The sequence below is a fragment of the Garra rufa genome, chromosome 6 (assembly GCF_049309525.1).
Source record: "Garra rufa chromosome 6, GarRuf1.0, whole genome shotgun sequence".
Classification (NCBI taxonomy): Eukaryota; Metazoa; Chordata; class Actinopteri; order Cypriniformes; family Cyprinidae; genus Garra; species Garra rufa.
The window spans coordinates 26,246,423-26,261,831 of record NC_133366.1 but is presented as its reverse complement, the minus strand read 5'-3'; the positions used below and the strand labels follow the sequence as shown (position 1 = coordinate 26,261,831).

The 15,409-nt window shown below is 38.2% G+C and overlaps 1 protein-coding gene across 1 annotated transcript; it reads left to right on the top strand.

Moving 5' to 3' along the window:
- Nucleotides 1-4,622: 4,622 nt before the first annotated feature.
- inab (internexin neuronal intermediate filament protein, alpha b) lies at nt 4,623-9,301 on the top strand. Its single transcript, XM_073842382.1, has 3 exons — nt 4,623-5,886; nt 6,589-6,713; nt 6,892-9,301. The coding sequence occupies exons 1-3, from the start codon at nt 4,849-4,851 to the stop codon at nt 7,145-7,147; spliced, it is 1,419 nt and encodes a 472-aa protein (XP_073698483.1). The 5' UTR covers nt 4,623-4,848; the 3' UTR covers nt 7,148-9,301.
- The last annotated feature ends 6,108 nt before the right edge of the window (nt 9,302-15,409 follow it).

Here is a 15,409-nt window from a genome sequence, read left to right as displayed (position 1 = left end):
GAACTGTTAACTATATTATACTGTTATTCAATGAATCATTGGTACAGCTCTATATTTCTAGATTCTATATAGAAATAGATTCTATGGAACTTGTTTACAATTTCTGAAACAGATAAGCAAATATAATGAATTCTTGTTAAAAGCTATAAGCGATTTTTCTCTAGTGAAAACCTCATTGCTCAAAGTGTGCGTGTGTGTGATAGAAAGAGGGTTAGAGAGAGAGAGAAATATATAAAAAAAAACATTTGCAATTTGTTAACATAGAACAGGACAGATTTGAAGGGAGAAGAAACAATCAATGGCTGTGCCCAAATTAAGAGATGCCCGGGTCAAATTACCGTAACTCACCCTTTATCTGAAAAGGTCAACTAGAGTAGGTTCAGTCAAATGACACAGTGAAAACAGTTACTGTATTTATAGCAAACTCTGTTCTAGCACAAAACTTAATGTCCATATCAGACCTCCATCGCACCTTTTGAAAACACACTGAATTGATACTATTAAAGACTATGGATTATATGTCAGTTATGTAAGTTAGGTAATGTGAGTGCATTTTGTAACATAACAACTGTAGCCTGAAACATCTTTACTTCCCTAACAAGATTTGAAACATGTATCTTGTATTGTTTGCTAGTGAATGAACTGATTGTTAAAAGTACTAAATTGAAAAAAGATCATACTGTGTTTTGGTAACTAAACTAAATGTTCTAATAACATATTACAATAACCCTGTGTTTTGAAACAATGGTTGTGTGGACTGAAACTCTCCATAACTGTAATGAAAAATGAATTTCAAAAGATTTACTAGCAGTGTTACAAGTGTGATCAGTTTGGATTTTTGCACTAAGAGTTATAAAAACGTACAGTGCCTGAAAAGCATCATACCCTGTGAAAACCTTTACCTTCTGTCACATTACACCCTGGAAAATAAAATAAATTAAGTCTAACTTTTTTGAGCTGCATGTACCTATTATAACCCTCATCATTAAAGTAAAAGTATCATTTGAAAACTAATTCTGGAGGATATTTAAAAATGAAAAGTGTTCAGCTCTTTAAGAGTATGCCATTATAAACTTGCTCAGGTGCAAGCAATCAACTTCCAGATTAAACACCAGGTTAATTGGCCCACCTGACATCAGTAGTAATGGTGTTGATTACTTCGGAATAAAACATGCTGTTTCTTGAAGATTCCACTGTTAGTAGTGCATGGTACGGAAAATAGTAGGAAAGTGCTTTCAACAGACCTCTGGAATAAAGTTGTAGAAAGCCACAAGTTAAGAGAAGGCTACAAAAACATTTCAAAGGCTTTAGCTATGCCTCTCAGTGTTCAGAGCATCATTAAGAAGTGGAAAGCGTATGGCACCAACAGTACATTGCCTAGATCAGGCCGTCCGTCTAAAGTGGACGACACAGCAGGAGGACATTGATTAGAGAAGCTACCAGTAGGCCAAAGGCAACTTTGAAGGACTTATAAGGCTTTATGACTGGGTCTGGTCAGTCTGTGCTTGTGACAACTATCTCCCAAGCTTCACACAAAGCTGGCCTTTATGGCAAGGTGGCATGAAAGAAGCCTTTCCCAAAAAACTGTCACACTCAGTCTCGTTTGTGCTATGCGAAAATACATTTGGAAGAGTCTGATACCTTCTGGCAAAAGGTGCTATTGTCACGTTGGGATAGAGGAGATCTGGGTCCAAAAGCAGGTAAGTAATATTTATTAAATTAAACACAAATAAACAAACAAAACAAAGGCCAACACGGCACAACAAACAGGAGCGAGACTGGAGAAAGAGACACAGAAACAAACCAACAGGAACGGGGAACAAGAAACAATGTAGACTCACCAGGGTAGTGGAAGTGTGGAGATTATAAAGACAATAGTGATTGTGAACAGCTGGGGAAGAACGGGTGACATAATCAGGACAGGTGAACAATCAGGAAAGTGCAGTGCAGGGAAGGGAAAACAGCGACCCCAGGTGGCTGAGGGAAACCCCACAGCCCAGATCATGACAGCTATGGTCTGATGAGACCAAAATGAACCTTTTTGGAGCACACCACCCAAAACAAACCATACCTGAAGCATGTTGGTGGCAGCATTATGTTGTGGGTGTGTTTCTCTTCAGCTGGGACTGGGTGATTGAAGGGAAAATGGATGCTGCCAAGTACATCCAAATTCTTGAGGAAAACCTACGTCCCTCTGCCCCCCAGCTGATGATGGGCAGGTCATTCACCTTCCAACACTACAGTGACCCTGAAGGATAAGAAGGTGAATGTCCTTGAGTGGCCAAGTCAGAGCTCTGACTTAAATCCAGTCAAAAAACTGTGGATAGATTTGAGGAGAGCATTCCATTGCTGCTCACCACAGAATTTGACTGAACTTGAGTATTTCTGCAAGGAAGAATGGGCAAATATTGCCCAATCAAGGTGTGCAAAGCTAGTACAGACATATCCAAAAAGACTGATGGCTGTAATTAAAGCAAAAGGTGGCTCTGCGAAGTATTAAATCAAAGGGCTGATGACTTTTCCAACCCTGTTATTCTATTTTTTTTTGTTTGTTTCTTTGTTTTTTATTAATTTGCAGAACTGTTGTGTTTTTTGCTTTCATTGGTTTGATGTTGTAAGACCAAAATTCTAAATGAAGCTTTAGAATTGGGTTTGATTTCAGGCTGTATGACAAAAAAGTAACTATTTCAAAGGGGTATGATGATTTTCTATAGACAATGTATATCTTTTAATGTAATAATATCACCAAGGTGAAAAAAAGAAAAACTGAAGTAGTTAACTAATGCTAACAAAAGAAAGAAAGAAAGAAAGAAAGAAAGAAAGAAAGAAAGAAAGAAAGAAATAAAGAAAGAAAGAAAGAAAGAAAGAAAGAAAGAAAGAAAGAAAGAAAGAAAGAAAGAAAGGAAAGAAAGATCTAACATTATATCTAACGTTATGGTTATGTTATGAATTTTGTGTTTTTAGTGGTTTTCAATATGATTTCAAAATGCTTTTCCGTTTATATGGTACCATTAAGATGTCTTATTGTCTTTATTACCTGCTGCCACACTGTTTGCTGCTCAGATCATACCACATTTCCGGAATACCAGTTTGCCATCTGCACTGTGCATTATATTCACCACATATTTAGATACACACCATTTGGCAGATGTGTATTGTGTAATGCTCTTAATTATTGTATGTCATCGAACTGTATATTGTGCTGTCTCCATTTAATGCCGTTGTAACTCTAATTGTTTCTTCAGGGATCAATAAAGTGATCCATACATCTAATTAATAAAGCAATAAAGCATGAATGATGTGAAAATTGATATATTGATGTTGATGTAATCAAATTAAATATTTATTATATTTAGTAAAGCCAATTCATTTAGACGTTTTAGATTGTATTAAATGAACTAAAATGTATCTCATGTAGTATGAGATCCATTTTAAGGTTATTTGAAAACTATTAATAAGTATTTTAATGATAAACCCACAGTGACAGTTTGTTCTAATATTGTTACTCATTTATTAGTTTATTCGTTCACGTGGTCCACTCACAATCACAAATACTATCCGAATCTGAAGGTCACACAAAGACAACAAAGTTGGCCAAACCTTTTCTTGTTTGCCTGCAATCTGTTGAGATCTCGAAGCGCCCAACAGATGGCAGCACTGTATAACAGCTGTCTCATTGTCATAGACATTTACTGTGTAGCCCTTACAGAGCTTTTACAGTCGTGTATAAGCTTTAACTTAAACAATAAAATTAACATGGCTTATTAACAATTTTTATGGCTGTATTACATGCACTGACTATATAGAAAGGGCGAATCTGTAATATGCTGTTAGTGATTTTTGTTTCAATTTTTGTTGGGAGAATCTATCTTATAATCACGAAGTTAATTCATTGTACATTAATATTTTTTTTATAACTAAAAACAGAAAAAACGGTCAAAAGTAAACTATCATCACTATAATCTATGTGCAAATGTCAATAATTTTGGTAGTAAATAGGCTAATTAAAATAATAATTCCACAGTAGTACAAAGTATGAATTACCTACAAATTTACAGCGAAAGATTTATATTATCCTATTGGCCATTAAATTTTTTTTTTCATAAACCACAAATCATCGCTTTTTATAGTTACTACAGTACAGTTAAAGGGGCATTCCCAGAATTCCCTGCACCACCCATCGCAGTTGAACTCAATGAACTCGTCGTTAGACTTACAGTATTTGACATTCTACACAAACAGATTTTACGAACAAATCTTATCCAATTTAACATAAATGTATATAGTAACATAATTTAATTACTACATGTCAAGAATTAATATAACAATTAATATAATTGCCATGCGTAATGCGTGTAACACCATTGCTTTATTTTTTTTTCTTACAACCACAACTGATTTATTATCTAAAAATTTTATTGTCTAAATAATCATATATCATATCATATCATATCATATACTAATATAACTATTAGTGTGTGTTCTTGACAAATGTGTGTGTTATTTTCAGAGGTGGGCTGGGATGTGACGTGATGGTGTATGAGTGACAAAATAAACGATATGATATTTTGCTGACATCAGCACTGCGCCAAAAAGGACAGTTCCACCCGCTCGCTGCTGCCGACCTGAGTTTCCAGTGAAACACGAGCACAACACTTCCACAGGCAAAAAGCACTCCTTGCGCCTTTAAAAGTTAAAAATAACCTATAGATCAGCTTATTTGTCGTATTTCATCTGAAACATCTGCAGTAAGGAAGGTTGAACAGCACGGGTAAATTATTGATTGGGACGGTCCTGCTATAAAAGGAGACGCCGCCTGGGTTCTGCTCCTTGTCTTCAAACGCCAAGATGAGCTACGGATCCGACATCTACTCTGCCTCTTCCTACCGGAAGATCTTCGGGGACTCCACCCGCTACTCAGCCTCTCCGTCCCGGCTGAGCAGCTCCCGGAGTGGGTTTAAGTCCCAGTCCACGACTCGCAGCAGCATCCCAAGCTCCTACAAGCGCACCACCCGATCTGCCTTCCCATCTTCATCCTTGACTCTGGAAAGCTTCGACTTCACCCAGAGCACAGCGCTTAATAATGAGTTCAAAATCATCCGTACCAATGAGAAGGAGCAGATGCAAGGGCTCAATGACCGTTTTGCGATGTTCATCGATAAGGTTCGCAATTTGGAGCAGCACAACAAAGTGTTGGAAACCGAACTCGTGACCCTGCGCCAGCGCCAGGCAGAACCGTCTCGTCTGGCCGAACTCTACCAGCAGGAGATCCGAGAACTCCGCTCCCAACTCGAGGAACTTAACGCGGAGAAGAACCAGATGATGTTCGAGCGCGACAACATCGAGGAGGACCTCCAGAAACTCCAGGAGAAGTTCGAGGAGGAGATGAGGCTGCGGGAGGAGGCTGAGCAAACGCTTAGAGCTTTCAAGAAAGACGTGGACAACGCCACAATGGTGCGCCTCGATCTTGAGAAAAAGGTCGAATCTCTTCTGGACGAGATCAACTTTATGAGAAAGGTGCACGAGGAGGAGATAACTGAGCTCATGAACATGATCCAGGCTTCCCAGGTGTCCGTGGAGATGGAAGTGGCCAAACCCGACCTCACCTCCGCCCTCAAGGAGATTCGCGGCCAGTACGAGTCTATGGCGAATAAGAACTTGCAGTCCGCTGAAGAGTGGTACAAGACCAAGTTCGCCGATCTTAACGAACAGGCCAACAAGAGCAACGAGGTCATTCGCGCTAGCAGGGAAGAGCTCAACGAGTTCAGGAGGCAGCTGCAGTCCAAGACCATCGAGATCGAAAGCCTAAGGGGCACCAACGAATCCCTGGAAAGGCAGATTCAGGAGATGGAGGACAGGCACAACGCTGAGGTCATGGGCTACCAGGTTGGTTTCCTCAGTTTTAATTTTACACGTGTTCAGTCAGAAAGAATGGAGTTTCACGTCTTTAAAATGACCACAAATATTACGTTTTTTTATTACAATTATTTGCTATATATTTTGTTTAGAAATAGAACAATTAGTGTTTGAAACTTTTGCTTCTGTTAACCAGACAGCAGACAAAAGAGCCCCGTGAAATGGGCGTGACCACAGCTTGTGGCTGTGAATGTTACTGCTTCTCTGTCCATGGTGCTAAAATTACTTCTCAGTTACTAACCAAAAGTTAAATGAAAAGCCTACATTGGATATTTTATTCATAAGGTTTTCCAAACCTTTTAATAAATCAGAAATCATTAAAAAATGATGACAAAGTGTCACTAAATATTGAATGTGAGTGCTTTTTCCCCCCCACAAGCATCATTGCATTTTGTTTAAATTAGCCTTCTGTAAATTTTCCTTCTTTCTTTCTTATTTTCTTTCTTTCTTACTTACTTTCTGCAATACATGTGAAGTGTCTCAAAAAATAAAAGGTTCTTCATTGGCATCAATGGTTTCATAAAGTACCTTTTCCACCCATGAAACCTTTTCAACCTTTCCAAAAAGTTCTTTAGATGTCTTCATACATTTATATTATCACATCAAACAATTCAATCTGTATACAGCAGTTTTTTTTTTTGTATTATAACTATATCATGTAACATCACCCAGGATACAGTTGGACAGTTGGAGAATGAGCTGAGGACCACTAAGAACGAGATGGCCCGTCATCTTAGAGAGTACCAAGACTTACTAAATGTCAAGATGGCGCTTGACATAGAGATTGCTGCTTACAGGTAATAAGCAATGTTAGTTTTTGATATGTGAAGGTGAATGCTAGCTTTCAACATACATGTAATCTAAAATGAAAATCATGAGAATTGCTTTAATGGAATTAGACATGATAACTAAAATTCACCACACCCTGCCTCACCACCTTTTCTTTGTTCACCCTCTCTTTTTTATCCATCTCAGGAAACTGTTGGAAGGGGAGGAGACACGTATCAGCACTGGGATCAGCTACCCCTCCCCTCCCTCGATGTCCAGCTACAGCTACCAGTCCCGTATGTACAGCAGCGCCAGCGTTAGCGGAAAGAAGGAGGTCAAGGATGATGACGACAAACATCAACAAAGCAGCAAACCCAGCAAAGGCCCCGCCCAGTCCGACGACTCCAAGAAGGACGACAAGATCGACTCTGGAGACGTGAACCCCACCAACCAGAAAAACTAAATGTCTCAACCGTCTTTCTTTCTTCCTCTCCTCCCTCTGCCTTCTCCATTCCCCTCTTTCCTTTTACCCTCCACAAAGGGGGTCTCAGAGAGGAATCTAGCATATTTCTCCGCTAATTCACCTCCCACTCAGTCACAAGGCAACAGTCCTTCTGTAGCAAACCACACACTCTTTGATGCATATATTCTGTTTCCAGGGCTGCACTGTGTCTTAACTGCACTATAACAGGCTTCTCTCTATGTGTTTAGCTTTGGTGAAGGTAGCTTACTGTGCTGCAGTTTTTCCAAAAGCCAGCACAAAACCTGACTTGCAATAATATTTTCTCTTTGCATCATGCCAGCTCTAGGGAGTATCATCGCATCAGAATTGCATCTGTTTCTTGACAACAGTTAACTTCTCTGATGCTCATAATGCATTCTTGCCAATAAATAAATAAAAATCAGAAACTAGACATGCATAGTTTCGAAAACACTCCACCCAGTCAATTTCCTCTCCAAGATTGCTCTTAAACATATTCTACCCACTAAAAGTGACAAGGATTTGACCCTAGCAAGTCCTCACTGCATGAGGTGCTTTTGCTGTTTGCATGGTGACTATGTGGGTCCAATAGAAGTTTACGTATACTTTCATAGCGGTGTGCCTGCCATCCCTCTCAGTACTTAAGGCTGCATTAGTTCACCAGCCAATGGGCAAGACTGAGAGCAAAATGTTACACAAATGCTGAAGCCTTTCACATGCTGCTAAATGCTTGTGATGAATACAAAATCTGACAAATACTGTATCAAGTCAGGGCACTTAAATGTATGTAAACAGCATCTCATTCATATCAACTTTCAGAATATAGTGGGATGATTAGGAAAATAAGAAGATATTGTGAAGTTAGATAGTGTGAGTTTGAGTGAGAAACAAGAAATAGAAAGAAAGGGCTTGTTTGAGCCAGCTTTAAGTTTCGTTTACCCTGCTGCTTCTGAGTCCAGAACTGGTTGTGTTTGGATGGATACAAACTTTATGACGCAACAGTAACAGTATATAATTAGAAGTCAGAAAATGCATACATATTTCAAAATTGTATATTCGTGGATGCCTGAAGCACATTGACAGTGTGGAAACACAGTCACTAACACAACTTTTCACAAACACCTTCATACTTGAATCTAGTGTACTCTCATACAGTACAAAGAAGTCACTGTTAACTCTATTAACCATGGGTCAACACTGAATCCTTTTGGTTAACTTATATTAAAAGTTAAAGCTAGTAATATCTTCATAACACTTCTGCTACACTGCCAGGTTTTGATACCACTTGCCTCTATGTCTTGGCTTTGTTAAGCCTGACTTGCTGCACTCTTTCTATAGACAGTTTGAATAGATTGATGCAGTTGGGTTTAATTCAGGTTAAGAACTGTATGATGGAATTGATTTGGAGATTACTTGGTCCAAATTTATTTTTCTGATGAACACTGTGACACTGGCATGCTTAGCTGCGAGGGAATGTTAGGCAAATCTGGAATTTTGTCTTTCCATTCTCACAGATGCTCCTTAACTAGGCCTGGGGGGTGTTCCATAAAACAAGTTTACCAAATAAGCCAGGCTTATTTCAGTTAGTCTGACTTATTGTCACTTGATTTGGTTCAAAATAAGTCAGACTAACTGAAATAAGCCTGACTTATTTGGTAAACTTGTTTTATGGAACACCCCCCTGGTAATCTTGTCATTTGCTATAGTTTTGGGAGTGCGAAAGGTGGTTGCAGAAAGCATAGCGACAGAATGCAGTTTGAAGAAAAAAGAGAATTTCAAACTTGCACTGCCAAACTTTCATAACGCATGTGCCAACAGCATTCCTCCATAAAAATGCAACCCACGTTTACACCAATAACAAACCGTTTAAAAATGCTACTGTACATGTGTGAATGCTCTAGGTTGTAAAAAAAATGCCTTAAGCCACCAGCAGCTTTCTGAATCTGGCAGGGTGTGCATTTATTTATTATTTCTGCTAAGAATGTGACTTGTTTGCTATCTAGTGTGTAGGGGCCACTGTGTACTGGATGACTGAAAACTTTAGGAGCTGAATGTAGTTGATGTAATTTATATTTAGTCATTATTGTACTGCTATATGGCACATGACCAATAAAGACTTGACATTATAAAGCCCAACGTAATGTGTCTGTCCTTGTTAAGTTTAATGTGATTACTACGGTGGCCGAGAGAGCTCAACATGCTGCAACTTAAGAAAACACATGCAAACAGAAAAAAAACGACAACAAATAAAAAAAAAACATCTTCATCAGTTTGACAACAGAGGCGCTGCAAATCCTCACAACGCAAACACAAATACGGAAACGCGCTGCAAACACAAAAAAGGCGCTGCAAACACACGAACGAGGATTTGCAGCGCCTGTGTTGTCAAACCGATGAAGATGTTTTTTTTTAATTTGTTGTCGTTTTTTTCTGTTTGCATGTGTTTTCTTTCTGTGGCCGAGAGAGCTCAACGCACTGCAACTTAAGAAAACACAGTAGATTTCTGATCGCAGTAGAACTCAAGATTTTAAATGGCAATATCCATAATATTTGACGATTTTGTGGTTTGAAACTAAACAGCTGATGCATTTCTATTTCATTATAGTCAGCCACTTGAAATATGACAAATCATTTTGGACACCTTTCCATTCTACCTGAAAGATGATGAGCTATTACTTACATTTCTTGACCTAAGTGCACTGAAAAAAGGTAACCCAAAAAATCTGTATTAACTGGTTTCAGGTCAAAAATATTATTTAATCTTACTGAATCAACCTAAATATATCAATTTATATAGGTCAAATCAAGTGGAAATAGCTTATTAAGATAACAATTGTAGGTTATCTCTATTTGCAGTGTGCGGTAGGAGTATAATACTTAGCTTGATTTCCAAGCCTTTTTAAACTTTTATGTCTATGAATTATGGCTTACTCTTTTCAACTAACACTTAGAGCAGAGGAGGAATGCTAATAGTCTCAAGTGCAATAATTAATGAGAGGGTTTGATGAAAACCCCATTTGCCTGGTCAAAGGTTTACATGCACCTTGCAGAATCTGAAAAATGTTGAGTATTTTACCAAAATAAGAAGGCTTCATACAAAACACATGTTATTTTTTATTTAGTACTGACCTGAATAAGATATTTCACATAAAATACGTTTATATATGTGACCCTGGACCACAAAACCAGTCTTAAGTCGCTGGGGTATATTTGTAGCAATAGCCAAAAATACATTGCATGGGTCAAAATTTTAGATTTTTCTTTTATGCCAAAAATCATTAAGAAATTAAGTAAAGTTCATGTTCCATGAAGATTTTTTGTAAAATTCCTACTGTAAACATATCAAAATGTAATTTTTGATTTGTAATATGCATTGTTAAGAACCTAATTTGGACAACTTTAAAGGTGATTTTCTCAGTCTTTTTGATTTTTTTGCATCCTCAGATTTCTGATTTCTCAGTCAAATATTGTCCTATCCTAACAAACCATACATCAATAGAAAGCTTATTTATTGAGCTTTCATATGATGTATAAATCTCAGTTTTGTCAAATTTAACCTTATGACTGGTTTTGTGGTCCTGGGTCACATATAGTCCATAAAAGAAAATAATAGATGAAGAATTTATAAAAATTATCCTGTTCAAAAGTTTACATACACTTGATTCTTATTACTGTGTTGTTACCTGAATGATATATATATATTTTTTCATTTAGTGATAGTTGCTCATCAGTCCCTTGCTTGTCCTGAATAGTCAAACTGCCTGCTGTTCTTCAGAAAAATCCTTCAGGTCCCACAAATTCTTCAGTTTTTAAGCATTTTTGTGTATTTGAACCCTTTCCAACAATGACTGTATGATTTTTTTCTTTTCACACTGAGGACAACTGTGGGACTCATACAGTATGCAACTATTACAGAAGTTTCAAGGCTCACTGATGCTTCAGAAGAAAACATGATGCATTAAAAGCCAGGGGTGTAAACTTTTGAACATGTACATTTTTCTTTTTTTTTTTCATTTAGTACTGTCCTTTAGAAGCTACAGAAGATACATGTTTCCCAGAAGACAGCATAAGTTAAATTTACCCTGATCTTCAAATTCAAAAAGTTTTCACCCCCCGGCGGTTAATGCATCATGTTTCCTTCTGAAGCATCAATGAGCATTTAAACCTTCTGTAATAGTTAAATATGAGTCCCTCAGTTGTCCTCAGTGTGAAAAGATGGACCTCAAAGCTGTGGATCATTCAGGTAACAACGCAGTATTAAGAATCATGTGTATGTAAACTTTCGAACGAGGTCATTTTTATAAATTCAACTATTATTTTCTCTTATGGACTATATATGTAAATGTCTTTTATCTATGTGAAATATCTAATTTAGGTCAATATTACATAAAAAATAACGCATTTTGTATGATCCCTTTTTTTGGTAAAATAATTAACATTTAGCAGATTCTGCATGTAAACTTTTTGTCTTGTTTTAGTACCACTGAGATACTATATTTATGGATTTTCTGTATGATTTCATGATTTCATTCTGATTTCATTTCATTTCATTACAAGTTTTTGTAATGTTTTTGTGGTTCTCTTATTTTTGTTATTTAATTTATTTTCATTTTAGTTTTAGTTTATTTAAGCACATCAAGCTAAACAAAATGGTAACACTTAACGATAAGCTGTCATTAACACTGATTAATGCATTAATTACAGTCATAAACTAACAATGAGCAAAATCTTTTTTTAAATTTAAGCATTTATTACACTTAATGTTATTAAAAATATTCAGGTTCATTAACTAATGTTAACAAATACATTTGGTCTTAAAACTGTTTAGCAAGTGTGCCCTTTTCACAGATTTTGTTTATTATTTATTTAGGATAGTGCGTAAGAACACACCTTCAACTTTGTGCCTGTTGTGTTCCTGCAGCGACCCTATAATCCATCATGTTCTAGTTTATGAATGTCTTTAGGGATCAGCAGTCAAGAGGACAAAGACAATTCCATTGTGGCTTTTTTTCTTTCCTATAGTGAAACACAATGGACTCTAAATTCTAAAATAATTGTAAACAATTTGATTGTACAAAGAACACACAGAAACAAGCTATATCACTGTTTTATGTGAACACACACACAACCTTTGCTTTTATTAAGCCCACATACTGTACGGTGTGTGGTAGGTAACACTCATGACTGCACCTCTGTGCTGTTCGCTGACGTATACAGCTGTGTGGGCAATAACATTCACTGCAGTTATTCAAAGATTTATATCCCTGCAATGCTGCCAACGTCCCATTGTGACAAATGCACACTAAAAACCACCTCTCACACCCCAAGCCTAAACAGAGACTTTATTTAGCTCATTCCATTGCCATTCTCTGTATCATTTGGTACATCTGTCTCTACCTCATGAACATCATTAGAGACTGTAATTCTGATGCTATTGATGACTAACTTCCTACTGTATTAGTGTCAGCATGTTTATCTAATATGCACAGGCATAAAATTGCTTATCTTGTACACAAATCTCTGAGTTCTATTTTTCTTCCTGTGACAGAGACAGAGTAGAAATGGACTTACTTGAAGTTACTTGGATGTGTTATCCACACCTCAGCGCTCATAGACTCTAAATGACCTCTTCAACTATCCTGTAGAGACCGGGCTGACATGAGCAGCCAGGCATCACAAAATAAGTAAGAGCCCTAAAGACACTGTGTGAATGCATGTGTATGTGTTAAACATATTAGAACAGGTACCTAGTTTACATACACTTAATTTGTCTAATGGAAGTGGTTAGTTCCATAAAAAAGAGAATGTTGTTATTCAAAGGTAAAAACAAAGGCAAGCTTGTTTCTAAATTATTAGTGCATGAAAATAGTGTTAGTTGTTCATGAGCCCCTTGTTTGTCCTGACCAGTTAAACTGCCCACTGTTCTTCAGAAAAAACCTTCAGGTCACACATTTTTTGTGTATTTGAACCCTTTCCAACAATGACTGTATGATTTTGAGATCCATCACACACACACACACACACACACACACACACATGGGTTTACATGTTTTATGGGGACATTCCATAGGTGTAATGGTTTTCATACTGTACAAAAAGGGACAGGACGGAACAAATATGGGCACAGGAGGGAAAAACCAGCACAACAGTCCAAAGGGGTGTGACCGTTCACCCGCCTCCCGGAAGGCGCGACCTCGCGCTGCAGAAGAAGAGATGGACAGATGGGAACTAAGGAGGTGGATGAAGGAGTGAAAGTGAGATGGTAACCGGAAGTCAATGTGGGTGGAGGCTCTGGTAGAAGAAGGACATCCAGGAGGAGGACGGTGACAAGCAGAGTCCACGGTGGAGCCGACAGAGGGAGGATCCATGGTGGAGGAAGGGCTGACGACTCCAGGGGGCCGACCGACGGAGGCTGAGCAGGTGGAGGTGGAGCCCGAGGCAGAGCCGGAGAGCCGATGATCCCGGGTGACACCAAGGATCCGGAGGGCCAAGGCGAAGCCCAAGGCTCAGGCGACTGAGGCGGAGGCGGAGATCCGGAGGTGGGCTCAGGCTCATGCTCCGCAAGTCAGGGTGGTGGTTGGCTGGGCTCTGGGTCATGAGTGGGGCTAGCGTCATCGTCCACAAAATCCACAGTCACTGAAGATTTACAGGACACCAGCACCCACTCAATATAGGTGGCAAGGCTCTCTCGAGGACCTTCCCTGGACAGCTATGCTCATGTGGCGGTGTTTAGGCCAGTTTGTTAAAACGAGCATAGGCAGCTGTCCGGGTAGTGCATGAGGGTGGACAGACACACAAAGTCCTGGGTGTGGTCCTCGAGAGAGCGTTCCCCTGCTCCAGCAGGAGGACGAGGACGGGCGAGTCAACTGACAAAAAACACTAAACAAAAAACATGGGGAACCACGCCCCTTAACTTTTTTAGGGTCTGATCTTCTGTCATGGTCATGTGTAAGGAAGGTGCAACACGAAGGCGAAATACAATGAGAAGTCTTTAATATAATCCACAATAGGTAAATCCATACATGAAGGGCATGTACCTTAACCTTGAGATCGGACAACAAACAACTGAACTAACAACTGACAGGAACAGGAAGGACCAAATATGGGCACAAGAGGGAAAAACCAACACAACAGTCCAAAGGGGTGTGACAACATGTTTCCCAGAAGACAAAATAATTTACATTTACCCTGATCTTCAAATTCAAAAAGTTTACACCCCCTTGGCTCTGTTTTTTTTTTTTTTTTTTTCTGGTGCGTTTTAACATTCTGTAATAGTTGCATATGAGTCCCTCAGTTGTCCTCAGTGTGAAAAGATGAATCTCAAAATCTTCATTGTTGGAAAGGGTTCAAATACACAAAAATGCTGAAAAACCAAAGTATTTGTACATTTATTTATAAATCTAACAACAATCACAAAAACGGGGATGAAAATGCATCAAAAAGTCATCAAAAATAATATTCCATCTGTATACCTGCCATCAAAAGCTTTCCTCTCGGTCTAATTAAGTAAAAAAAAGCTTCACTACAAGTCTCTCAAGAACCAAAGACATGTAGACGTGTAGGTTTGAAATGACATGTTTGAAGTTTGGGTTCCTATTGACTTCCATTGTATGGACAAAAAATACAGTAAAAATCAACAGTCACCAAAACTATTCGGATACCAACATTCTTCAAAATATCTTTTGTGTTCTACAGAAGAAAGAACATTGCACAGGTTTGGAACAGCATGAGGGTGAGTAAATAACAGAATTTTCATTTTTAGGTCAACTATCCCTTTAACTCAATCGAACATGCATGTGCACACAGACGCTGGTGAATTATTCATGTTTTTCTCATGGTGTGTTTGAGCTGGTGGAAGGACAATAGCTGGATGAGGCAACAGAGGGAAATCTCAACAGTGTCCTCATCATGACCTTCTACTATCAGAGAGCAGTCATCTTGCATATGGTCAGAACAATTTTCGGAAACAAAAGATATTTTATTATTATATTTTGCACAAAATGGCAATCCGTTGAAGTTCTTAAGGAAATAGGCTGCTGATAACAATCCAGCTGATGCCACCTAATCTAATCACCACCTATATATATATATATATATATATATATATATATATAAAACTAACTATCTATATGATAAGACACAATCTAAAACATCAGTCATTAAACAAGAGCTGACTTTATCAGTTCTTCAGTCATGCCCTTAGGCTCTATGGACCAATCAATTTGATCATTACGAATGTCCCTC